The sequence below is a fragment of the Liolophura sinensis genome, chromosome 1 (genome assembly GCF_032854445.1).
Source record: "Liolophura sinensis isolate JHLJ2023 chromosome 1, CUHK_Ljap_v2, whole genome shotgun sequence".
Classification (NCBI taxonomy): Eukaryota; Metazoa; Mollusca; class Polyplacophora; order Chitonida; family Chitonidae; genus Liolophura; species Liolophura sinensis.
The window spans coordinates 21,293,770-21,321,011 of record NC_088295.1 but is presented as its reverse complement, the minus strand read 5'-3'; the positions used below and the strand labels follow the sequence as shown (position 1 = coordinate 21,321,011).

Genomic DNA, 27,242 nt, shown 5'->3' with positions numbered 1-27,242 from the left:
GTGCCCCTTTAGTTAGAATCAAGCAAGATAAATCACTTGGAAAAAAAACTAGACTTTTGGTGAAATACAGATGACTAATTCCAGTCAGATATCAACTACAACAACAGCGTCAATGTTAAATGTTAAGCAAAAATGGAACACAATGGAACAAAATGTGCAGTAGCTTCCAAAGTGATCCTTTTCTTAGGATCGAATAATCATTCAGTAACCAGATCAAAAAGTTGGCATCAAATGTTGGAATGTGCTAAGCGATCCTCTATGTGTCAGTTTCAAAGAGTCTATTTTGTGCCAGCCCAGGTAAATATCCTGCGGCAGTTCAGAGCATTCAGCCGAGAATGGGAAACCAATCATCCAACAACTGCTGTTTCACAGGGAAGTGAACATCAAGCCTACACTTTCCAGCTCACACTCTCTTCAGCTGCATCAAGAAATATCAGTAAGTGCAGTTTTATTTCTGGAGAACAACAAACGATCATGACAGGCACATGTCAGTAGAACCTTAACAACCTATGTTTCAACATAGTCTTAATGAGATCTGCAGACCAACGGCATTGTCAGCCATAGATGAAGCTATACTTTTAAACAAGAACTTCTTCATCCGTTCATCTGATAATGGTCATGAAGTTTAGGGCCTTACCTCTGTGACAATGATTCTGTTACCTATAAATTTTAATTTTTTTTAAACAGTACTGTAGCTTATAGTTCTGGTCATTTAATCAGTCCACATGAATGCAGGAGCAATTACAATTTTGTATAAAAGCCTGTTATAAATATTCTCATGTAGCTAATAACTTACGGGCATGATCGTATCCAGCCTTCATTCGCTTGAGCAGTCGGTGGCGGAATTCCCAATGACTTAATTGACGTCCATTTTCCTGTGAGAAAGAGAAAAGAAGTGAAGTGAGAATGCCTCTCAGTCTGGATTAATCCCAACCACTTGTAGGGTTTCCTAAACAAAGCCAACCTGTCTCAGGCAGATAACCACCACCACCCCTCACACCAACCCCCACCCCCACCACCCATTTCCCAACAATCTACCTTGCCCATCCAATGACATGATTGATAGCTCCTCGCCACTCTCACAATCTAATAGCTATATTTACACCTATGTTTGTGGAGCCAATGCAATGATGCACAAGTCATGGTTTCTAACATTTCCATTCCTGCTATTCCTCTTAAATAATTGCTGAACAAGCAGCAGCAGCTAGCAGGGACTTGTGTATTTAGGAACCAGAGACTAAGAGGTACACAGGTATATCTTACCATCTCCTGGGCAATCAACATATACAAACATGACATGTGCCCATAACATGGAGAATAACAGCCATGGTGGTGAGGCAGGATTAGTTCCCAAAGTGATGGGGGAGTTCAGGGACCCACAGGATCAGCATATTTAAACCCGTAGCCATAATGAATAAATAATGTTGAGCACAAATCAATGCATAGATTTTCAAAGTCGTTTTCTCAATAACCACTACCACTTCAATAAATATTCTTTAGGACTAAAACACTGGTGACAGCAACTCATTATTTGCACCATTCAAACAAAAATTAATTCATTATGTGCCTCAACATGTTCACATACAGGAAAACTCCCCTGGCACGGGTAACCCAATTACCTGCAGTCTTCAATCTACAGATGTCTACAGACACCATTTTTTGGTATAATTTTGGCTCCTCAAGTAGTTTTACTATTTGGAAGATTTTAAATGCATTCCATGACTTGAATCCTTGTATAGTGGCTAAATCTCATGGTGGTACAGCGTAGATGAATGTACGGGGACATGATAGGAGAACATCAGAGTTCCATTCATCATACAAGAATCAGGATGTGGTGAGACTGAGACTTGTGCCTGGGGAACTGTGATAACCACCTGCCTAACCCTGTCCACACCCTTAAGCTAGCTAACAAACATGCCGCACCATGTACCCTGCCAACTTTGATGTGATCAAGCTTCATCAGTGACTCAGACTAATTGGTGCTGGAGAGAAAATGTCATTTCAATGCCCTAGATTACCTGTAAAAGCTTTGAGAAGAATTAATTCCATGTCTATCTTACCAGGTTTGACTAATGTTAACATATCTCTCTGGTGGACAAGCAGAGCAGTGACATTTCCTGGGTCAGGTTTGTCACCTGACATCACCTCACTATCACGGCACAGTCCCACGCAGGTGTGCTGGAATCACCTCTACCTAATCCCCAGGTACACATATCACCAAATAAACATTTGCAGCTGCCACCTCTCTACTTGACATCTTGACTATTTGTACTTCTTGTTTTTTGGAATATTGTCTATTTTACCACAGCAGGTCACAAATGTGTAACCAATGTGCTGGTAATTTAAACAGAAACCAATTGACCCTTACAAACTGCTCTGCCTGAGTTTACCAAGTCTAGCCTCATCTTTCATCTCTACCGCAACTGTATACATTCAGATGGAAGTAGGCTCAATACTCTCAGGTCCAATCCCTTTGCTATCAAAGGAAACATAAACACCAGATAGCAACAGATGTTCCATGCACTAAAATTATCCATGAACACAAACCTATCCCAATATTCGCAACTCCAAAACTGGTCAACAGAAAAGGCGTTATAAACTTTAACATTGAATCAGTAGAACAAAGAAACTTATACAAGAACATACATGCCATCACTTCACAATAGTCACATATCTATGAATGATGTACTCTAGTTGTTGATGACAAAAGTCATGACATTGTCAAGTGGCTTACCTTTTGCTGTTGCACTGAAGAAACACCAGAGTGGCCACCCCCACTTAATACAGCGGCTGTCAGATCAACCACGCGACGCTCAGCGTCCGAGACAAGAGATTCCAAGAGATCAGCTCGTAACTCCTCACGCAGAACTGTAAAGGGGGATAATAAACAGAGTCAGGATGTAAGAGGGGCAGATGCCAGTTCCAGTCGTATTCAACCAGTGGCCTGAGAATACCCTAACAGTTAGTTCTGAGAGTGGAGATGCTGGTGTTAGCAATAGGCTGTGTAATGCTGCTGTAATGGCCCAGTCCTAGACATACACCATAATTTATCATTGCCTGCTACCTCTCTGGGCTGAGCATCTGATGATAGCTCATCGTATTTTTAGAGTCTTCAATACAAACACACTCCACACCATTTTATGAAAAAAAAATGTTTCTGGGTGTGCTGACAACTTCTGCATCATCTGTTGCCCACTTTGTGATTAAGTACCAGCTTAATGCGGAGACACACTCCGAAGACTACAATTTGGGTTACCGTGGTAAAGAATAATATTACAGTTAAAAATGAATTTCTAGTCAATAATATGAAGTCATTATTAAGTATATTAACGGCAATGTATTCATCAAAACACTCCAAAGCCACACCTGTAATATAAAATGTTCCCCTCAAAATGACCAAGAAATTTCAAGGAGGATGTTCAGGGATAGGCAAGCCATCAGAAACCTGATTACCCTCTTCAAAATGGAATCAACAATTGCCCTAAATTGATCATCATATGAGAAAAGGAGTGAAGTGGTGTGTTATTGTTTAGCGGAGCTGGTCCTGTCCCCAACACTCCCTCCTGCTTTGGAGGCCAGATGTCTGTTTACACAATGTTAGCCCACCTTACACCCAACCCTATTCGTGCCACCGGCTTTCATCATGGCCAATGTTGCATGCTAACACCAAGACAACCAGTTTAACGAAACCCCAACATGCTCAACGTGGTATGGCAAGGAGATTACAGAAAACAACAACATTCCACCAAACTTGGAAACCTTACAACCAGACAGCTGAAATTCCTCTGTCAAGGCTACATATTTATGAGATAATACATCAGCATATCCACAAAAAACCCAATCTGATGTGAGCATTGGACAATGGCAAATTCACACACAATGCTAGATTAACATTCTGTCTATAGTTTCCTTGTTTGTTTGTTTGCATAATGTCTTTAATACATCCCTCAAGACTTCAACTGGAAACAACACTGTTCTAAAACTAACACCAGGCAACTTCTATCCTCAAAGTACTTCCCAATACAGTTGGAACTGTGAATACATTACCAATGAAAGGCAAAAGACAAAAGAAGCCTTTATCATATTCATATATTGATACTCACAGGTTGGATTTTCTTTAGCACCATAAGAGAGTAAAGTTTTGGCCATAGGAATGTTGTTTGTCAACACTGCTACATCCAGTGGGGTAAGATTCTCTTCATTTGTACTGTAAAATACAAAGTCAACATTATCTCTAAGCATGTATCAGTGAACTGTATGCATGACTGGAGATGATACATATCTTAAACATAAATAACCTGAAAAACTTTGAGTAAGTCCAGTGATTGGGATTAACATGTAGTTTACAATACAAAAAAAAGAGTATCCTGTGTGCTAGGCATATTTATGCCTGCTGATGCATAGCTGGAACTCTTATGTACTCGTTTCAGTGCATACAGAACTCGTGTCCACTGATACCCTGGACACAACTACTATACTGTATGGTACACTGTATGGTTCAACAAGATTATGATTATACTGATGAAAAAAAAAAGATACAAACTGAACACAAGAAAACTTTTACAAAATTTATATTTTGACAATACTGCTTTACTAATGGTATAGTACTAATCAGGCTTACCTGTTTACATCCAGTCCGTTAGAGTCAAGGATGAGTTTTACCTGGTCCATATCCTGATGTTCCACTGCCTCAAACAGACCTGTAAACAATCAAAGCATCACTATACTAGCAATATCGACAATCAAAGCACGTAGGCGGTAGACACCCATCCTGGTTAGAACATCCAGTGACTGAGCCCACATCATGGAGATATTTTTACCTTGTAAACACGAATGAAATATTGTCAATATAAATGACTATTGTTTATCTTTGCTATCATGAGGACTGGTTTTGGTGTCAATGGCCTCTGACAATAGGTATCCAATGTAGAAAACCAGGTTAAATGCCACTACAGTTTGACCGTGAAACCTTTAGCAGCAGTAAGGAAAATATATCAACGGAAAGATCTAGACAGTTTACACCTGTATAGTTAGGCTTGTCACACATAACACATGTAAACAATTTGGACAATTCTTTCTATAAATTTCAATATGCCAAAGACATTTTCGGAATCTTATTACTAACTGATTCCTTATTCAGAATTTTTCATGTGATATATTTTGCCTTTGCTGTGGTGTTAACTGTAATTAAAAGTCAACTTGCATTAAAAGTTTCCAAAAACATATGCCTTTAAATAATCTTTGTCATAATTTTCAAATGCGTACATAAATAAATTTATTCTCATGGATTACTTGTACCAAGTAGTTTAATACACACTCTTGGAGTTATATCATTTCGACAAAAGAGCAACATCCATGAGCAAAATGTTGTTGCGGCTTTAAAGCATGGTAGAAATATTTGTTACATCTTACAACGTGGCATGTTTTGTTTGTGTTTAGAACAAACTATTGGCAGAATATCCTTATTTTTACAACACAGAGATGCCACATCCACCCAAGAACATAATTCAGAAGATCAATCTAATCCTTATTAATTAGTTTTCTAAATTCTTTGTACGACGCCATGTTAGTTGTACTTATTTGTTTATCTGATAGGTGTTTTAGGCCATACTCAAGAATATTTCATTTATACAACAGAGGCCAGCCCATCCCATTTTAAAACTGGCAGATTGACCCTACTGTGCTGTCAAGTGATGACATCATGTCACAAAGGGACGTCACTTTGAGGTCATAATGCTGTATCTCAAAACCTACACATGAAAACATACATCTACAAAGCTGTATTTCCACGGGGCAATTAGGATAACAATTCCACGAAGCTGGACCTTTGGCTAGCTGTATTATCCGAAACAAGAACAGGCGACTGATATTAGTCATATACTGGACTTAATTTAGAGGACTTACACATGTAGTTATCTGTAATTACCATAGCCAATGAATCACATCTGGGACAGCTCAGCAATATGTGACTCTTAACTTAAGATCAATCAAATGTGCACATCTCACACCAAAGAAGGCTAAGGCAGGAACACAGAAATCTGGATTGATATATAAATAATCCAAATATCCACACTAATTATTCTTATATATACAAACAGGAAGCATCCACTAATGAAAAACTTCATCCCACAAAACAGAAAATAGCTCACAATAACAGTGACGGCTTTGTGTACTAAGAACAAGGAGTCGTAGATAAGGCTTTACTACACATGTATAAACATGTACATCTGTCCAGGTACATGCATACAGATTATGCCCACAAGAATCACTGTAAACACCTTTTTATTCTCTATTTCATAAATGCATAAAATTGTGAAACCATCAAATTGATTCAAATAAAGTTTTAACAATATTTTGCTGAATTGATATATGGTTTACTATACTATATGGTCACAAAACCGAAAGCTGTAATCATGTCAATTTTTGACTATTTGGAATTTTTTAGAAATCTGAAATATTTTTCTTCTTGCCTACAAATGTATGTTATGTGTTACAGGTAATACATGATTATACATATGTCACACACACGGATATATTTCTCAGGTTACCTGCCACAGATATATTCCTTCTCCTAAGTCTGAGTGACCTGTAGAATATGGTCATGATACTGCCCTTCACTTGCCCTAACAGAGCCCAGTCTACACTGCCACAGGTTAACACTTATGGTCAAGTATAAACCAGCGTACTAACCAAGGCTTAAAGCTACACAACAAAATTTCTGCAATCACACAAGGATTAAAGTGGTTTCACTGTGAAATGAAATCACAACATTCCTTCTTTAGGTCATTCTTAATCCCTGGATTAAAGAAAGCAATCAGCTAAGAAAACACAACAGCTGTACAACTGAAGAGGATTATATTAAAGTCAACTGTAAAGAGGAAATTTAATTGTAATCAATAAGGCTCTCCATGTGTCCAAACTTGAATTCACAAGGACACAATACTCAATAGGTCAACAGTTTCAGAGCACACTGACAGGAAACTAACAGCATCTATGAAATTCACCAGTCTAGCACAGATGAAATCTGCATAACATAGATGATGGCCAGTTTAACACCTGCACATTAACATCAGACCTGGTTAATTACTGTTATCATGCATACACACACAATCCCTTGTTACCCCTGGAAATCAGGTTAATTACACATCATGCATACTTATCACCAAAATCTTAATGAAAAGATAAATTACTGGTAATATTTTGAACTGTGAGAACAGCCCCATGTGCTTCAAATTCAAACTGGCTCAGTTTTAGAAAGAAATGAGAAATGCTTAAGAAACAAGAAAATTAAAGAAAAGTTTTAAAACTGACATGTTGATGATAATTCATATAACGTCTAAATATCTAAGCATGAAAAGAATACACCTGGCTCTATATACGATCATCCATGTTATATGTGTCTGAGCCCTATGGTCAGGGATATATCATTCCCAAATGCACCAAAGCAACAATCATATCTCAACACCATTTCTACCTAGGCCACTTCTTTATCCACTGGCAAGTAAAGACCTAACTATATGCAGGACCACATCTACAACAAAACTGAAGGTTCTGATCCCCAACTTTATAGGTGACATTGTAACCCTGCATAAACACATTTTATGAACTGTAACTCAAAATGGTTTCTGAAAGGTTTTAAGCCTGTGAATGAAGAAAATTTGCATGAAAACCTAAATTTTGTTGGTAAACCATCATATTTTTGTTCAATTTACTTGACAGATTGAATACACCTTGACTAGTTTGGGGGCCCAACAGTTTGGATGCCCAAACATTTTCCGGAAATGAAAAGGCTCTAGATATGGCCCTGATATGTCAAGTAATAAAGCCCAAATGAAAATAGAACAAGATAAAATTCAGTAGAGTGTAAAGCATATGTAAAAGAATGTATCAGCACGTGATGTGTGGATCTGGTTCTGAATACATGAATATTAATGTGTGTCATGGGTCGTTGTATGCAAGTCCTGTAACACAATCAGGCCGAGTCTAAGTGCACATATATGCACCAAATTGATATTATTCTCCATTGTTTAAAAGGAAACAAGACTGAGAAGAAACCAAGATGAATACTGTATTCTTGATAGGACAAACAAAGGTGTTTCAAACTAGGCAAACATATTATAGGCCTACATGTAATTGTCAGTTTCAGGGACATGAACTGCTTCATACAAGAAAACTCATACTGGAAGTACAATATTTCTTGAGGATACATACTATTCATCATTTTTAGCTTTCATTTTCTCATTTAAATGCCTTTCCATCAACATTATATCATTATTAAAGACAAGATTTTTTCATAGTAAATGCATTCAATAGGTAAGCCAAACATGTTATAACTAGATCTGATGTGAAACTAATCTTTAATGTCTTGTTTTTAGTGTATGTAACTTTTACAAAAATATTCTGACAATCCTAGGCTATGTAATCAGATCCAATTACCTGGTTTCAAGATTTTTGATCACTAATCAATACTGGCACTGTCATTTAAAGGAACAACAGGTTGATACATATGTATGATTATCACATACACACACTAACTCCACAAAGAATTCTTCTGTTTCCTAAGGATAAATAGGTCTCAACATATCAGCCAGAATTAAAATTTGGCATATAAAAACCCTCATTACCAAGCCAAGCATGTCACATCAGTCATCCAAAGTTGATCAAACATGAGTAATTAGTACCTTTCTTTACTTATGAAGGTATATGTATACATGGTCTATTCCAAGGCCTACACCAAAGAACATCCTATGAAATCAACATAATACAAAATATGACTTATAACATGCAGAAAATCTTTCGTAATTACAACCAATCTGTACCCAAATTTTTATACTCAGAGCATGGAACTACACTGGTCTTGTTGTCTACTTCCTGATCTTTGTAACACAAGTAAAGTCATCGGAATACCAGAGAATATTCATAAAATACATTGAAAAATGTATCATGTCACTAAGGCCAGACTGATGAAGAGAAATGATGACTTAATTTACTTGATACACACTGTACAGCTTCAATGTACACATGCTAGCATAATGATAACAAATGAAAGAATGAGTAAACTATCAGCCAGAAACTAAAAGTAGTAACTAACAACAGAATGATATTTCATGTACATGTATAAAGAAATATAAATGGATGCATAAGGAGAGAATAGGCTTACCTACCTAGCCGGAAAAGTAAACAATGCAATATGCGGCTACGTAGCCTGGCTAATACCATACTTCAAGACTAAACTAAATTTATCAGTTACCAGAAAATAAATAACAGCCGAACAGTGGTGAGAAGAAAGCTCTATTAGTCTCACCTGCACATGCAGGTCCCATCACAAATGGGATCAGAGAAATCTTGATGAAATTTGTATAAATGACATACCTCCATGTTCACCTGACAGACTGGAGACATGATCATGATATCACATTAGATAGCAATTCCAGGCGATGGGAGAGTGTGATGTGTAAAACTGGCTGTGGCCATTCTAGGCTGACTGATGGGCTAAGCTCTTGATCACACGCAAGAGCCCTGTACACACAACACACCTGTGGGGCATTTTTACATCACCAGGCAGTCTCAAGGAACACTGAGACAACCACATGGCCTTTGGCAATGCCTCTCTTACTCAGCTTTCAATGTGACCTTCTTTGTTTAAAAATTTAATAAGACTGGAATCCACTGGGGCATGTCGATTTCATTGTCCAGGTAGATAAGAGGAAGAAACAAGGTCAAACTGTGAAGCCTTCTGTCAACAGCTTTGGCTGTGCTATTACAACTGACACTGAGCTCTTTTACTGTCTGACACTTCTGGAGAATGGGTCAAATGTACTTGCACTCCCATATTACCACTTTAGCAATCACAATCTAAAATCACTGACAACAAAAGGGTTTATGAAAATCATCATGCAATATGGCTGTATGAACTCTGAGAAATAGGCGTTTTCTGGACGGGTGATTTTCATTGTCTCCAGTTAAAGCCGTTTATAAGCCAATTAGAATTTAATTAATAACTTGTCAGCCAGTCACGATAACTGCATACTGGATGTATTAAGAAGTCAATCAATAATTACATTCTCATGTAACTTTTCTATTTCTCTTTTTTTATTTTTTTTTATTTATTTATTTTTTTGGCAGGGTTAAGAATTTGGCAGACATCAAATGTAAAATATGTCCAAATAATTCTTTATCCATAAAAATGTTTATCAAGTCTATTCAAAATAACTTGCTGTAAATAAAAGGAAGTACTTGTCCTCATAAAATATCATGTGATTGTTAAATATAGCTATTTCCAAATTATTGATAAAATGACAGAAACATGTCTGCTTACAGTATATGTCCTACATGTACGCTGTACCTTCTGCTTCCATATATGGCGTAAAATTGTAAATTAATTTTAACTGAAGACTTTTTCTTCAGTTTTATTTTTCATAACATTATCTATAATGATCCTAAACAGGAAGCATCAACTCTCTACACTACTCTATTGTAAGTATCACCACAAGCCGTAACAGATACACACTCTGAACGAGGTATAAATAATGCCATATGCACTGAAAATACATGCAGTTCCCACGTATACAACAGATTCACGACATCATCCGGTACTCTAGATCAAGTAGTACTATCCGGCCAACTTCCCACTTACGGGTTACTGAGGATACATGGATCCACGTGTACGGATAATCTGTACACCTAACAAAGAAATCCTCCCTTATTTACTTTCGGGATCAACTTTCAAAGAAAAAATCAACTAGATTACCTCCTGTCTGGAGAACTAATCATTCATGCAAACTTCTTTAAGATAAATGAAATGTATAGACTTAATGACTTTATTTAGAGACGCTGATCCTTCTTGACACACATATGATGTGTGTGAACAAATTCTTGCCACACATATGATGGCTATGGCCAGCCAGAACACCAACAAATCCACCCACACATCATACCATCTGACACTTACACTGAGCTAAGGTCATGACCTCTGTGAAATGCACTCAGTAACCCTTGTCTGGCAGCCAGCAGGTGGACATGACCATACATGTATATGACCTCATGGCCATAGGTCTAGGCTTTGTTTACTGATCTAATATGGCATCAGACAGGGAGTGTTTTTGCATTGACTTTTATGCTAAATGCTTGCTAATAATTTGGCAGATCACAGCAGCTTTGGTGAACCATGCTGGGTACATATCCAGGTCTAGCTATCAGCACATATCTTCCCAGACGCAGGCATAAATCTGCTCTCACCTATCAACATCCTGTATCTCACATTTCCCTAGAACAACTGACTCCCTTCAAACTTCAACTAAGGTCATTAGTCACAGAATTACATTACACAACCTATCTGCATCCAGTGATCTATACACCAAAGACAAAATTGGACAGACACCTTCTTACTTGTACAAAATGTAAACTGCAACACAGATCCCTTCTCTCCCAAGTGGAGAGTTTGACGCTAACAGCTGAACACATTTCCTACCTGTTCATTCACCATGTTATTGACCAGTGATACCTATAAAGGTACACTTCAGAAACACACAAATTTAATGAAATACCTATATCAAATATATAAACTCCTGATACATGCTTTTATTTCATTTGTGTAGTATTGACAACCCAATGCTGCTACATAAATGATGTATACCCACTGCAACTGCATACATAGCTGTATTTATGTTAACCTTACTCAAATGAGCATTTCCTACATACAAATGAAGGTTTCTACAGAGTCAAAGCTAATATGATCACAGGACTGGCATTTTTGAGGGAGATGAACCACTTCCATGAAACTCTCATTAATACTGTACACTAGGAGATGACTTATCATGCACTCTGCATGACACAACATGCGATAAGCCAAAACCAATCAGCATTGTCGTACAATCAACTTCTTTATTTTTCATTGTTTTAATTCCTTTTTTATTTTGTCTTTTGAACAAAGGTGCAATGTCTGCACGAAAGAACTAACCCAACTCACCATTTAAATCAAATGAAGCTTTTTTATCTTTGTCATTTCTCCTCTTGTCAGTTTTGTTTGGAGAAGCACCTCCACTATCCAGCTCTGCACTGCCTTTCCTTTTGGGACCTTCAACGACAAAAAAACAATAAGCAATCAGTAAAACCCAATTGAAATTGCAAAAGTTGCAACCTATTCAGTCACCACATTACTTCACAATGCAACCTTAACTACTCTCTGGAGTAAAGAACATTCCCTCCCATTCATTAAACCATGTAAACTTCCAGGGAGGTAACAATTCCCACATACAAAAATATACAAAAGTTGTCTCCCTTCATAGTAATCCTATACATGATTTTGTTATCCACTTTCCTATTTCAGATAAAATATAATGTTGATATATTTCATCTCTCCAGCAATGTTTTGTTTTTTTAATTATATTGATTCGTTAACCACCATATGTGCATGTACTGGTACATCAAAAGCATTTACATCAAAAGCAAACAATGTCTGACAGTCTAGTTTCGCAGTGTTCAATCAAGCATTCAGTTTAATTGCAAAAGAGGCCTATACAAGACAAACTCTACCTGGCACTAACAGTTGCAAATTTTGGTACACAAAACATGCACAAACAACATCAACTGTTGTTAGCAAGACTGCCATGACACTTGCCCAGTGATCCTAAACAAGAAGGCATTTTTACAAAAGGTGAATGCTGTTTACAAAGAACTTATCCAAGTGTTACTGAATGAACAGGGATTGATACATGGGCTGTCAATTCAATACCCATTCAATCTGCCTATCATATGTAAAACTAAGCTGGCTTTGTAGCCTAGAGCCAAGTGTGGGGGAGTCACTGTGCCAGGTAACCACTCAGTCGTTGCACGGTCATGTAGACTTCAAAGACAGCACCGTACGTGTCATGGAGCAGTGCCAGTACACCCACAGGCGCTTCATCATAGTCGTCCTAATCAATCAACACAGGTGTACACAAAAACTACAGGTAGCACAAAATTGGCCTCCTCCTTCCAAAATTTAGCCATATCCTTTTGAGAGAAGCACAAGAGAGCACAAAAATATATTAACACGCAACAAAGCAGGAAATTATGCATTTATATCCATAAATAAGACTTGATCCATATTAATTCAGCATCCAAAAACTGATTATGTGAGCGTTATATCAGTCGCTTGTCCTTGATACAAACAAGCACAATAATAAAAACACAGATCCTAAGTGCATGCATGCTCAAGATCAGAAATAGAAAGCACAGCAGGTGGGAGACCATACAGAAACCAGGGCTGTATGCCTATGTCTGTGTATGTCACATAGGAATCTGTGCTGGCTTAATCATCAAAGGCTTCACTACAGATGACAGAGCATTCACTTATTGAGGGCCAGTATGGGGCTCTAAATGACACAGGGCTTGGCTGTGGTATCATATCACAAGGTCTGTCAAGGTGGTAGTTTCAACAGAGATGCTTCCTTTCCTTTCACCAGCTACATGTATCAGTGAGTGAAATATTCTGCAGTATGGGAAGATGAACAGCTATACTTTACCATAGGGAAAAACAGATTTGTAGCAAAAGGTATTTTAGATCAATCTTTAATGAAAAGATGTCTAATCTAGTTTAGTATTAACTGACAACCTGAATAATGTTTGCACGCTGAGAAGCACATGTATAAGAGAAGCTTTTATCTACATCTGGTGTGTTTAGTCAAGGGACATCCTCAGATTATCTGTACTTCACATCATATTATAATAAAATAAATAACCACAAATTTCTAAGCGCTATGAATGGTTGGGTAACAAAATTAATACATAATGAACTTGTTGGCAAGATAAACACTTAAGTAACAATGGATTTAGTGGTTAATTAATTGCTATAAGGTTTTAATCCCTGATGCCTGAGTTTTGTCTAATCCTCAGCCCAGTGTCAACAGATCACCTATATGTGGTGTGAGGTTAACCAGTACAGCAGGCCAGCTACCTCACTACCTCTTACATCATCAGCTCGGAGAATCACGAAACCTCCCTAACCACAAACAAAAACCGTATTATCAGCTCTGCCACAGGCAGGGAAGAAATTACCAGAGGAATGTATCAGTTTGGCAGCTAAAACAACGCCTTGGAGTCAGCATTTACAAATATGTCCCATTAAAAACAATTTCACTAAGTCATCGTGCTATGGTAGTTATAAAGCTCATGATGAGCTGTAACTGTAAGCGGACTACTTTTTCAGAGGACTGTCAAACTCTGTCTCCAAACTCAGTCTGAGATGTTTTTTCCTTCAGTGTAGAACAATAGCACCTTCTACACCACTTAAAATTAATGGTTGCACAGGAGGCTCTCTAAGGGGCTTGGGAGTCAAAATTTCCCAAGAAGGTAGGACATGATAAATGACCATGTCTGCAGGGATTTACAGCCCATGCTCATAGGTCTCCTGTCGACAGAAGCAGACCTGTGATAACTCATCAGCTGACTCCAGCAAGTATCTCCTTCACAGACCTCTCACTCATCTGCAAGAAGAACAAAGCTTTTCCCCTCCAGTTAAACCACAAGCTGTCATCTTCTACCTCACTTCTATTCTTAATTACTCAATTTACACCTACAGTTAAGATTAAACATTGACAGGCACTTTTCTTTAGTTAACTCCACTAGCAGGTTTATAACATCAACAGAGCTATCATTTCATTTACACCTTAAGTGGCAGCCACAGGAATATAAACATTTATACACATTAAATTACATGCTCTTTAAGATAATTAACAGGGACTTTCAATTCTGAAGTGACATTACTTGTTTTACACTGATGGTTAAGAACACTAGATCATGGAAAAAAGAGAACCTTTGCCCCAAAATGCAGCAAAAAACTATACACACCAAACATACATGGAGAATGTTTCACATATATTTAAGTCCAGCAAAGCGAGTTTAATTAATATCATTTGAGAATGAGACATAAACTTGTTTTATGTGCTGGAAATAGATAGATATGAAGATAAGCCTTTAAAATATGGAAACCGATATCTAATCAGGTAAAATATAGAAAGCATATCAACAGTTCTCTGTATACAAGATTTTTTTTACCAAAAGTTAGCTGGGATTACAAATATTGTAAAACTGTAACGTAGTTTAATGTGTTAGCTAAGGTTCAGAGATTATGCTTGAACTTTTGGAGAAGATCAATGAATCTGGAGCTGGATTCAAACACATCACTTTATTGGTCAAAAGCTAGCCAACTTCCAAAACAATTATCCACCTGATGGATCTGAAAGTCAGCCAAATATATAATGCCATAAATTTCAATGTTGCCCATGTGATGGGTATCTATTACCGTGGCTTATCTCTGCTTCTCTCACCATGGCTGCATGTGGACTATTAACTGACTGCTAACTAGCACAAGGGCAGTGGTGTTTACAGACAACATCAAGCAGGTTCTTGACTGTTCAAATAGTACCCAATTCCCACCCAGCTGCAAAAACTTAACAGTTCATCATATAACACAACGTCCACAGACTTTTAACCAAGTATAAATTTGATTCTAAATCTTGATGAAGCAACAGAAGCATAAAATCTCAATAATCACTATCTAAGCATTTTTTACAATCAAATTTTCAGAACTTTCAAAGCAAAACATCTGAACCTTTAGTTTTACTGAAATATGATTTGTGATAAAATAATGAGGGCAAACTAGTAAATGTACTTACTATTGAAGTGTTTGCTCATTTTGGGACTTGGGGACAGGCTGTTGATGTCCTTGAAGAGTGGAGCACTTGTGGAAGGAGGCAGAGTCATGTTCTCTGTGGAGGGCCCCTGACTTGACTCAGCCGACGGGGAGGTGGACAAAATCTTCACACGCCGACCATCACCACTGAAAACACCCAACAGAAACAATGATCACCAAATAATCAAATCATACCAATCTACATGTAAATTACATTTTATAAACTTGAAGGAGAAGAACTTCATGTAAGACTGCAATAAAGAGTCCAAAGAACAGAGTAAATTTACCCTAGGCTAAATGGGATTCTCATGTTTTGTTGACCATTTTTTCGGAACCAGCCACCGTAATAGTTTGTTGAGAGCACTGATATACCACAGTTGAACTTGGGCCAGCTGAGGGATGTCCTGTGTATGCACTGCATTCTGCTACTCTCAACACCACCTGGTTATGCCTCTATAATATCTACACCATTTGTCTTTTATACAAAGTTTGAGTCATAATAATTAATGCATGAGTAAATTTAGTAAATTTTAATTAGGTAGACATTTTTAGGTATAGTTATCAGACTTACACAACAAGATCTTGAAAATGGGTATCTCATGATTCAAATTAAAGCTGAAAGTTGTAAATTATTACCATTTTTCAGTTATGAATAATTTGGATACTTCATTGTGTTGGTATTTGAAATATCAGAATGACATCTACCCAGACTTCGAAAAAAATTTTATCATCCAATGTGAGATATATTTACTCCTAAATTAATTAGCAATATGCAAATATGAATGCAGGTGTTGATTGGCCTCATAAACACTTCATTGGAACCAAATTTTTTGAACCTATAAAAATACTATATTTAATGGGCAATTGGTGTCTAAAAAAAATCATAATATATAAAAAGTATTAATCAGTTCAAAAATGGACCACTAGGACACATTTCTGTTTTTGCTATTTCTCCCATTAACCTAAATTGAACTCCAGAAATAGTCATGCTTGGAAAGCAGCAGACAAAGGACTGCTGGGTGTCATATGAGTGAAGTATTCTGCAGTACAGTGTAGAATGCCAATCAAAGAAATAAAGAAATAAATAAACAAAAGGACTCTTGTAAATGTGATCATATGTGAAACAATCATCAATTTTCAGCTATAAAATGGGCTAATATAAAAATGGCAGATCATTAGGAAAAATTACAGTACATAGGAAAAACATGTACTGGACAAAATGAGGTATGAAACGAACAATGTACATAATAAGTCGCAAATCTTTAATTTCCATTTTGTTTTACGCTCAAACATATTGACTTATTTACATGATGGTGTTTTATGCCATACTCAAGAAATATTTTTAGGGCTGGGGAGGAAGCCAGCATGAGCTGACTACCACATTGATGTGAGGCTCTTCAGCCAAGGCACATTAACCACCTCAGCCACAGACGCATATTGAACGTAAAATGATAATTATAATAAAAATTACAACTAAACAACAGCAAAAATTGGATGTTATTAAAACCAAAATCTTTGATAGAGAACACTTGTTAAAAATTCATCACATGTTATACAGTTTCTGACTGGATTCTTTCAGGGCTGGTTTATGAATAGAATTTTAAGGACATTCTGTCCTACAAACCAATTATTTATTTATTTATTTATCTGATTGGTGTTTTATGCCGTACTCAAAATATTTCATTTATATGACAGCAACCAGCATTATGGTGGGTGGAAACCGGGCAGCGCCTGGGGAACCCATGGCAATCCGCAGGTTGCTGGCAAACCTTCCCACGTTTGGCCGGAAAGAAAGCCAACATGAGCTGGACTTGAACTCACAGCGACCGCATTGGTGAGAGGCTACTGGGTCATTACATTGTGCTAGCGCGCTAACCAACTGAGATAAGACCCCCCCCCCCCCCCCACACACACACACAAACCAGTTAAAACACTAAAATAAATTACTGCTAGTATATGACAGCTAAAAAAATAATAAAGAGAAATATGACATCTTACAGAAACTCCTGACACAGCATCAAATTCATCAGCTTGATCTTAGCTGATGATAAAATATGGTGTGCTTCCATTGTGTGATTGTGGTTAATTACATCTGCATGGTCACCCTGAGATAGTCAGCGCTGTTTCATCTGCTCTTCTCCTGTCAGTGCACATGCTGCACAACACGACACATGCCTCCAGACCACCTGCAATGTGCTGTAATGATGCACATGTTATGTGCTGCATCTATGAGCAATTAGCACTTTCATGTATTCACTATCTGGCAAACTGATCCCATGAGATTGTTCCTGCACCCAATCCTTTAATATACAGGTATGGTACCTGCTGTCAACACTGCCACAATGCTCAAAATTGGGTGCTTTGAAAATAACACCTGAGTTCACAGTAATTGGTCTCAGTGTCCATTGGAGGCACACGTCCTGTACAGCAGACATACCACTTGCGGTAACCTATTGGCCTGGGGCTGGCCTAATCCTCCCTCAGGTAGGACAGATCAACACTGATTAACAGTCTATGGCCTCACTCTACAGGTATGCTCCAGGCGATCAAAAATCACAGGTTTCTAGTAAACTCCTATAAACCATTAATACCATAAAGATCGGGGGAATAAGCAGCTTTCTGTAGGACGGTGACTTGACCATGCCCCTGGGATCAGTCCTTCACAACCACTCTAGGAGGTTGTCATAATCCACAGCAGGTGGTCATGGGGATTTCACAGAGCTGCATTAGTGCTCTGGCTTCAGCTCTGCAACCTCAGAATTGGACAGAAGCTTCGTGTTAATCTGGTAATCCTCGTGGTTCTGTAGGCCGAGTGCCTTTCTTATCCCATAGAACCAACCCTGTAGAGCCATATAGGCACAGATTACATATACAATTAGCCAGCCAGCATGGGATGTCCCTGATCACGATTTGAAGAAAACTCAACTTTCTAGAACAGCTCCCCACCTGTGTATGACTGGTACATTTATTTAGGCTATTTCCAATCTTACATGAACACGAGACAAGGTCCAATAATTGATATGAGCACTTTTTATATTCCACTTACATTTGTCAGATTTAACACCTAATGAACAACCAGGCTTTGATCCATACCCATTTAGTACAGGTCCCAGTAAACTATACATAAAAGTACATAGTTTATAGTTACTTCTGCTAGATGTGTGTTCTATTTGCATATTTATACATGTATATTCCTTATAGAGAGAGCTTGTGAAGCAGAAAAGAAATAGCCTTGTGTGTGCCCTAACGAACAGCTACGATCTGAGGTTTTCTGCTTTCTTCACCACATGCCAGTAAAACAGGTATACAGGTGATGTATCATCCTGCCTGACACAGTAATCAACACACACAAAAACATTTGCAGCTTCAAAAAAAACAAAACCAAATAAATAAAAAAAACAATGTGTAAAAAGTTAATTTTACACATGTTGAGATGTGGGTTCCTGATTTTCAGGAAGGCTCAGGCTCTTAATGTCCAATGTGTTTTATTTAACAAATAAAAACAAAGCATAACTGTATGTGTCAAGTGAATTGGCGTATGTAAATGCAATACAAACACCGTCATGGAGTTAAAATGCACTTAACAATTAACACATTAATTACTATTATAGTCTATATGTATACCTTGAACGATTATTTTGGAAAATATTACAACAGGCTAAGCAAGAGGAATAGTCCTAAGGTTATACAAGGTCAAACTACACAATGATCTCTCACAATGATAGAGGTTATGCCCTAACAAAATATGCATATCACCAACTATTCCACTTTGCACTCAAAAATGCTTAAATGACAAGGATCCTGATAATCTGGATTCTTTTTCCTACAAGATCACAAGCAATTCTCAATGCAATTAAAGGCACTTTGATACAACAGCTAGATTTCTTGCTCAATACTTCAAATCACCTAAAGGGCTGGTGAAATCTGATCTCTCGTATCAATCTGCGATGTCATTCCACCATCTCCATGGCTAAGATTATTATTCAATTAATAACTTAATTTACTGACATCTTACAGCTGTTTCATCCATTCCCATTTTATCAGGCAAGACAACTAATTTTACAGAAGTACTGGTACTGTATAGCTGAATAGCTAAATACTAATTCACAGGGTTTTCAAGACTTTTAGCCTCAGGCTGATCAAGATTTTGTTGAATGAATGAGCGTATAATCATTTTCGCTCTTTTCTGTCATCTAGGCTAAGATCTTTAATGGAATTCGTGACAGATCCCTTCTTGTAGATAAGGGATGTAAATATCCCGTCTTCGAGATCAGAGTAATTACACTGAATATAATGCATATTAATACCACATATATATACATCATGACCACTGTCCGCTGCATGCAGCATAAATTTGCAAAACAAGTAGATTAACCATGGGACTAGTAGCGCCACAAATATACTCTCTATCGCCTTAAAATTTCATGGGAACTTGCTTTTCAAATCATACATGTATTAAAACAGGGCGAACAATAAATTAAAATACCACAAATAATTCATTTCACATGAGACATTTGACTCAGGAATTGGCTTTTCCTATCATAAGATGTGAAAACCTGTGATTTTTAGGTTGTTAAACTACATAATATTAAATGAACACTTTTTCAGAGAAAGTAGGGTATCTCATTATAAATGTCAAAGTATTATCCAAAGAAACTAGACCATGGCTTATAACACCAGGAAAAGCTGAAATATCACATTAACCCCAAACATTTGCGCAGGGCCTGAAAATGAGTCAGGTAGGTGGGACATGCTACATAACTACCACTAGAGATTATGGCTGACATTTACACCATCATGCCACAAGGAGACACAAGTTACCTGGTTCCCTCCTAACAATTCATGCTAAATGTCAATCATAAATGACAGGTGTGGGCGAAAACAGGTCACACCGAAATGATTCAGGCATAGGAAGACCTTAATCAGGTAAAAAAAATCAACAAACCCAAGAGAAAAATGCAACAACTAAATATTATAGCAGGATAAGGAACAGGACCACAATATGAATATACAGGTGCAAACACTCTGTACACCCACAGCTTACTTGTTTGTTATAAAATTATAATATCGGTACTTCAGAAATGAAAAAAAACCAAAATCGACAATATATCACGGAAATGCTCCAAAAACTTACAGACTGAACCTTCTGCGAGTTCTTGTTGGCGTCCCTTTGTGGTGGACATCCACCAGTAAACCAATAGAGTGCATTGTCCCAGTCTGATCAGCTTACACCATCACTGTAATTCCTCACAGGCATCAAGATAAACACCACAGCAACCATAGAGTACACACCAAATAGGCCTCATCCAGAACACAAAGCACACTAAAGTGCACATTATTATTTGTTTCCGATCACCCGGGTTTCCTAGCCGGCCATTATATCCAGTACAGTGTAATGCAACAATGCAAAGCTCCTGGCCTGGCTGCTTCCTGATTTCGGTTCAATGTGGCTGAACACAAATTTCTACCTGTCACTGTGTGTGATCAATCTGTACACCTTGAGTCTGTCTCCAGGTGAGTCTCCTACCCTAATGGATATGAATGATACATAGCTCATCTAATGTCCATTACTGTAATAATGTACTATTATCAGAGCATGCCATCAGAGGTGTGTGCTGATGTAACTATAGCTCCTGGACACCTGGTCACACCGGGGTTCATAGAGGTGTGAAGTGTGCAGGCTAACCAGTCAGTCAGATAACCACTCCATGGACAATGACAGCCCCTGGGTGGACTGAGACAGTGACTACTACAACCACTGGGTTTTGCAATCACTTCAGTTCTGTGCTTTAGAGTCCTCTGGCAGGACTGGAGCATGATCTAACCTGCTCTTTATCACCTTAACAATCTACCTTTGTCAACCCTCAGTCTCCACTAGCCACACCAACTCATATTTACACACAGTTATCTATGTATAAATTACTGGACACACTTCACTTGCTGATTATGACTGGTACTATAAATCTAGTGTCAGTGACAGGCTATAGAGAAAAAGTGTTAACTCTATAGTTACCAGGTATTATCACTGCCCCCGCCATGAGGTTACAAGGGTCTTACATTCCTTACCACACAGGGGTTTACTTTCTTAAACTATGGCTGTACAGCATCTAAGGCCCAGTAATAAAAAGTCATCAGGTCAAATCTTTATTAGGTAGTATATATATATACATATATATATCTATCCAGATATCATTTGTTGCCATACAAACAAAACACAGATGAGTTAATCCTGTTGGAACAAGTGTCAAACAGAGTTTACACGAACATCTAAACACATGTATGTTTTAAATTTACATTTTTTTTTGGCTAGACCTGAATTCCATCTGATCACATCAGCACATCCTAATAGAGGTAAATAATATAGAAAGTTTCTTGTAAGTAGTAGAACATCAGCTTCCCTCTTGATTATTGTGTGGTTAATTCTATTATGGGTGAAAAAGAGTTTTTCCTCAAGTCTGTGTGGTCTGTCAGGAGGGGTTGATTTATGCATATCAATTAATGCTCACTAAAAACCAAGAATTCAAGAAAGCTGTTGAACAGGTGATAAAGCCGAGTGTGTGAGGATGATAGTGAGCTGCGCTAATGAGATAGACCTCTATAGCTAAATTCATCACCTACATGCCAGCAGAAGTTAACTCAGCAATTTTTGTCATTGTTCTTCCTCTACTGTCTTCCTCTAAATCTCCTGTTTATAGTTTAGAACAGCAGAGTCAAAGATGTAACATTACAAAGGTAGACATTCACCCTGCTATAATGGCACACGAACTGCGTCACCAGACATGTACAAGGTCTGATGTAACCATCTTGCTCATCCAGGCTTGAGTATCATTGGTATATCTGGCAAAGTCTTTTATGATCTAACTGATTATTTAAATCATTCAGATTAAAGATTTTATATACATGCTGGATGTCATATCTGCCAGTCAAAGGCCTCCTTGTTACCTAAATTGAAGAAATATCCCATTTCCCAAAGTATGTTCTGCTTATATTTGGTTAACTTTACATTACTGACAGGGGAAACACTATATCAAGAGATTGTTGGCTAACTTAATTTCGCAAAGCACCATTACTTGTGGTCATAGATTAGGAAAGCTTTTTTTACAACCATCTTGGAACTGTATAACATACAGATGGCCTAAACCCTTTAGGAATAGGTCAGCTAGATTTTCTAAAATGTGAACATTAATTTTCAGCATAGTGCATGTAATGCTAGAAAACCTTTTCAGTTCTAAGCTAATGTGGGATGGAGATTGTAAGTGAAGAATATGGCTCTATGAATAACATTCTTCTGTAATGCAATGAATGCAGCCAATTCATTCACCTCTCACACAATACCGCATTCAACGTGCCTTATATACATCTGTGCCTTAGATCTACTGTAAAAACACTGGTGATAACTGACCAATACATAAATTCACCAAAGTTATTTCTTAATAGGATAATATAAAAGAGCATTCAGAACCATATGTCTCTGAGGCTTTCATTTAATAAATTGATGTTAATTTTTCATTGAAGACATTAATTTCTAACAAAGATACTCTTGCTCACCTGGCTTGGTTCTAGACTGGAGATCTTTCATTGTTTACAAGTTCGCATGTGCCAATAATAATCATAGCACAGGAGTTTTCTTGTAATAAAATCTACTGTTTTCACCTATTCTTAATGCACAATTCAAGCTTAAGCCTACATCATGAAATTTTTGTCTTTATTACTTTCATGATGGTGATTATGAACATAAGTCATGTAGTTGTGCAACTTGAATGTAATATTGGATTCTAGATCAATAAAGGTCCACAACAAGTCTGCTGATATTCTCTCATATCTTTATTAGGTTGTCCCTGCGCATGTTCCATGAGAAAGTGTGCCCTGTATAGAGAGCACTGATTTACCTTAGTCCTCCAGAGCTCGCCTCTTTGCCCCAAGCACTCTACCACCCCAGGCAAAGCATGTGCAGCATGTTAAACAGGTTTAAACACAGCACACACCACCCAAGCAGCCTTGGGTATACCTGCTATAAAATGCTGTTTTATTGGCGAGTGTGTGTTTTCTCTTAATATCAACATAATAGATGTGGTCAGATCAGAAAAGTCAATGTCTTACCAGTCTAGGCTAACGGACCGTTGTCTTGGTGACGACGCTTTATGGCGCTCTTTTCTGTCCTTTTGGCTGAGTCTGCGAGCGAGTTTTGAGATGCTACCAGTGCTCTCCAGCCTACAAAGCCCAGACACAAACACATGAGGAAATTTAAGAAGCACAATTTGCTATTAATTGTTAACTAGAAAATCTGACCCTACTGACATAATTCCAGCCTTGACATGCTCTGCAGGATAATTCCCCTTGGAAACCACGCCAAATAAGACTTAGGGATAGCCCCTTAACCTAAAGTTATCTGTGAGAATTTGTAATCAGCCATAACAACTGAATTACTAGCTTACACGTTTTAACTGTTACCCCCACCACATCCCCAGAATTTACTAAGTGCATGAAATATAATTATCTGATCAAATAATAATAGTTATTTTATAAGCAAATGACAATTTCAAATCCTATATGTCTATTATCAAGCCATCCACATAATTTATAATGAAAAAAAAACAAATTTTTCAAATTATACAAAAGCTAATACAAAGACCTATTATTACATCTACAAAGCTTTTTAAATATAATAATCTACCCTTTATATCACATCCAGTAATAATAATACAGCTACTGTATTTCTACATTATTATCAACCTGTGATACTACATCTAATAATAATAATATATATATATATATATATATATGTATATATAGCTATTGCCAGTCTTGACAGTAAGCATAAATCATTAGATACATGTGATGTGTTAAATAGGCTACATAGACTTGAAGAATAAAGAGAACGATTTCAAATTATACATGTAAAATCACAGTGCACTAAATACCACTAAAATAAAATAAAATAAAAAACCACCCCCTCAACTTTGCCCAGCCAACTTTGATTGCAATAAAAATACCATTTAGATCATAAGATGTGTTAATGAATACAATTCCCTCATCAATGTCTCGTTTAATGGTGGTGGAATTGAGGCAGTAGACAGGTAGATGTGAGGTTCAATTCAGGTAAACCGCGGGCTCATTAAGACTGATGAGAGAGACAGAGAGAGGGACCACTGGAGCCTAGCCTGTCTGCATCACACAAACTAACACGCCATGATTTATCATAATGAGTTCCCGCTAAGACACAAACACACTCTAATTAAAATTCTCCACTAAAAGCCTAACAGATAACAACTGGCACAGATTGGCTATCTGATTTCAATGTCTGATGTCGAGACAGATCAAATTTGGTATCAAAGTTAACTCTGCTTATCACACAAATCCTGTGACATCTAAATATATAGTCTGGGTAAATAAAATTAATTAACTCTGATAGTTTATTAGAAGGGTAATGGCAATTCAAATTATAAAAAGAAATGGGCATCAGTATGTCTCGGGTTTAGGCTTAGCTACATGTACTCTACGCTCTAATCATGGTGGCCATGAGGAATACACTAGCAGCTGTTCCTCCATTAGGAAACTTAATGCAACATGCAATTATGTCACGCTGAAATGGGTATAAACACGTTAGAATCCGACTTGTTTGCACAAGCTAAAAGGTTACAGATAACATCACATTTTACCCCGAGCTGAGAACTCCCATAAAGCACTGATTAGTTTACCTTGTGCAATAAAGCCAACAGAACAGGTAAAAAGTTCTCTGTGTGGGTCAGAGTAACTTAACAGTGTAATATACTCACTAAAAACCAGGAATCCTCAACTACATGCGCACCATACACTTCTCTATTTCATTTCCTATACGTGTGGAATAAACTTGGATCCAGTCCAAAACCTTAGCGTCTGTTTAATATATGACATCAGATCTCAAGTATCGTAATCAAAAAGGGCTGGCTTGCTATCGGAAATCTCATGTTCAAACAGGGGAGGGAAAACACACGAACCAGGAATGATTGCGACAAAGGTGATCAAATGGGGAAAAAAATGAACTGGTGGTCCATGGAATTGTCGCAGTGCAGGATGGTTCGGGTTGGGCCTGATCACATAGAGGTGTGGTTTACACGAGCGACAGGTTAGGACACATATCCTCTGCAGGTAATCCCCCTGTCATGTCCTTACTCTACGCCCTGGCAGGCCAGACCCACAAATACACAAGAAATGTCACCTGTGTTCAGCCCTTCCTCGTCAGCAAGGACATACTCCACTCACACAGGGAACTATACACTGGATAAATTTCCACCTGAATTCAGGTGTCTTTGCCCTTTCCAATCACACTACCTTATTACCCTTGTATTATAACCCAACTTTTGTACCTATTTTAATCCCTACAACATGCACGCATTTCATCTAGTATGGAAATAAGAAGGTCGGAATACATTACTACAACCTTTTTGTCCATATCTGCACATGTGAACTTTAGTTTTTTCCCCTGTCATTTATACATATCTATAAACGTTAATTCATTTTATGGCCAATTAGGTGGTTACTAGTCATAATAACACTTTTGATGTGCAAAGAGCCAAACAGTCATAGAGCTACAAGTACATGTATACTAAAAACACGGCTAACCTTGATGGCTATTTATATATGGCACCAAATTACTATATACATAAATGTGCTGTATGCTGCTGGCTACTATGGTAATAAATCACAGCCACAAATAATTCTTCTATTTTATTCATGAAACTGGTCAGCCAAATTAAGAAAGAAACCAATAAAATGAGAATAACTCGCAGCTGATTGTGTGAATGAGAAGTGACTTCTTAATTATAATATCTCTGCAGGCTTATTAACACTTGCAAATAATAAAAGCATTGTACACAAGCAAAGAAACCTGTAAACTGAGCTTTGCAGGTAAATTATACTGCTGCACTTAGCACACAAAAATAGCCTCATAGCTTGACATAAAAAATCTTAGCTTTGAAGTTTCTTTCAGGCTTAATGTAACTCTGTAGGCTGATGCATTTAAACAAACTTTGTACCATAAATGTGTCAGTTCTTACAAAGGTTAAATGATCCATGAAGATTTACAATTCTGAAAAACCTAGCTGAGTACAGGTATGGTAAACAAATTCGGTTGCACAGCTAACTTTCACAAGAAGTTCACACAAGTATAAATTCTCTCACCTTTTTTCATGATCTTTATGATGAACCATATTCTGAAAAATAAAAATTCATATTGGCTATGTCTGCATCTATATATCTTAATAACATCTTCCTGCCGACATGATCTTGTTTAGAAAAGATTAGGTAGCCATACAACACTTCTACTTACACATTACTCACACCCAATACTACCAGAATAACGATGCACATTCAACAACAGAAAAGCAACTAAAGATACATCTACCTCTATGAGCAAGAAATCCATGGAAACATCTGTGCCATTAATACTCTTATATTGGGTATATCATCAGACTGAACTTAAAACGAAGAAAGTGTTTTCAACACCATGAAATATCATATGGAATAAATGACTATTTACGGTGATATTATTAAAATTTCATAGCATATGAAAATACCAAAGTACTGGAAG

The 27,242-nt window shown here is 37.4% G+C and overlaps 1 protein-coding gene across 2 annotated transcripts in view; it reads right to left on the bottom strand.

The window, feature by feature from the left end:
• LOC135475401 (ankyrin repeat and fibronectin type-III domain-containing protein 1-like) overlaps nt 1-27,242 on the bottom strand; it is a 77,195-nt gene that overhangs the window by 17,611 nt on the left and 32,342 nt on the right. Inside the window, exons 5-12 of one of the 2 annotated variants that reach the window (XM_064755289.1) lie at nt 26,834-26,865; nt 23,774-23,884; nt 15,657-15,820; nt 11,969-12,076; nt 4,622-4,700; nt 4,104-4,207; nt 2,735-2,868; nt 797-875 (exon numbers count right to left, since the gene is read on the bottom strand). In XM_064755289.1, the coding sequence (XP_064611359.1) occupies nt 797-875; nt 2,735-2,868; nt 4,104-4,207; nt 4,622-4,700; nt 11,969-12,076; nt 15,657-15,820; nt 23,774-23,884; nt 26,834-26,865 (811 nt within the window). Of the gene's footprint in view, nt 1-796; nt 876-2,734; nt 2,869-4,103; nt 4,208-4,621; nt 4,701-11,968; nt 12,077-15,656; nt 15,821-20,807; nt 20,979-23,773; nt 23,885-26,833; nt 26,866-27,242 lie in introns of those variants that run through there. The other variant, XM_064755298.1, reaches the window with a different exon arrangement.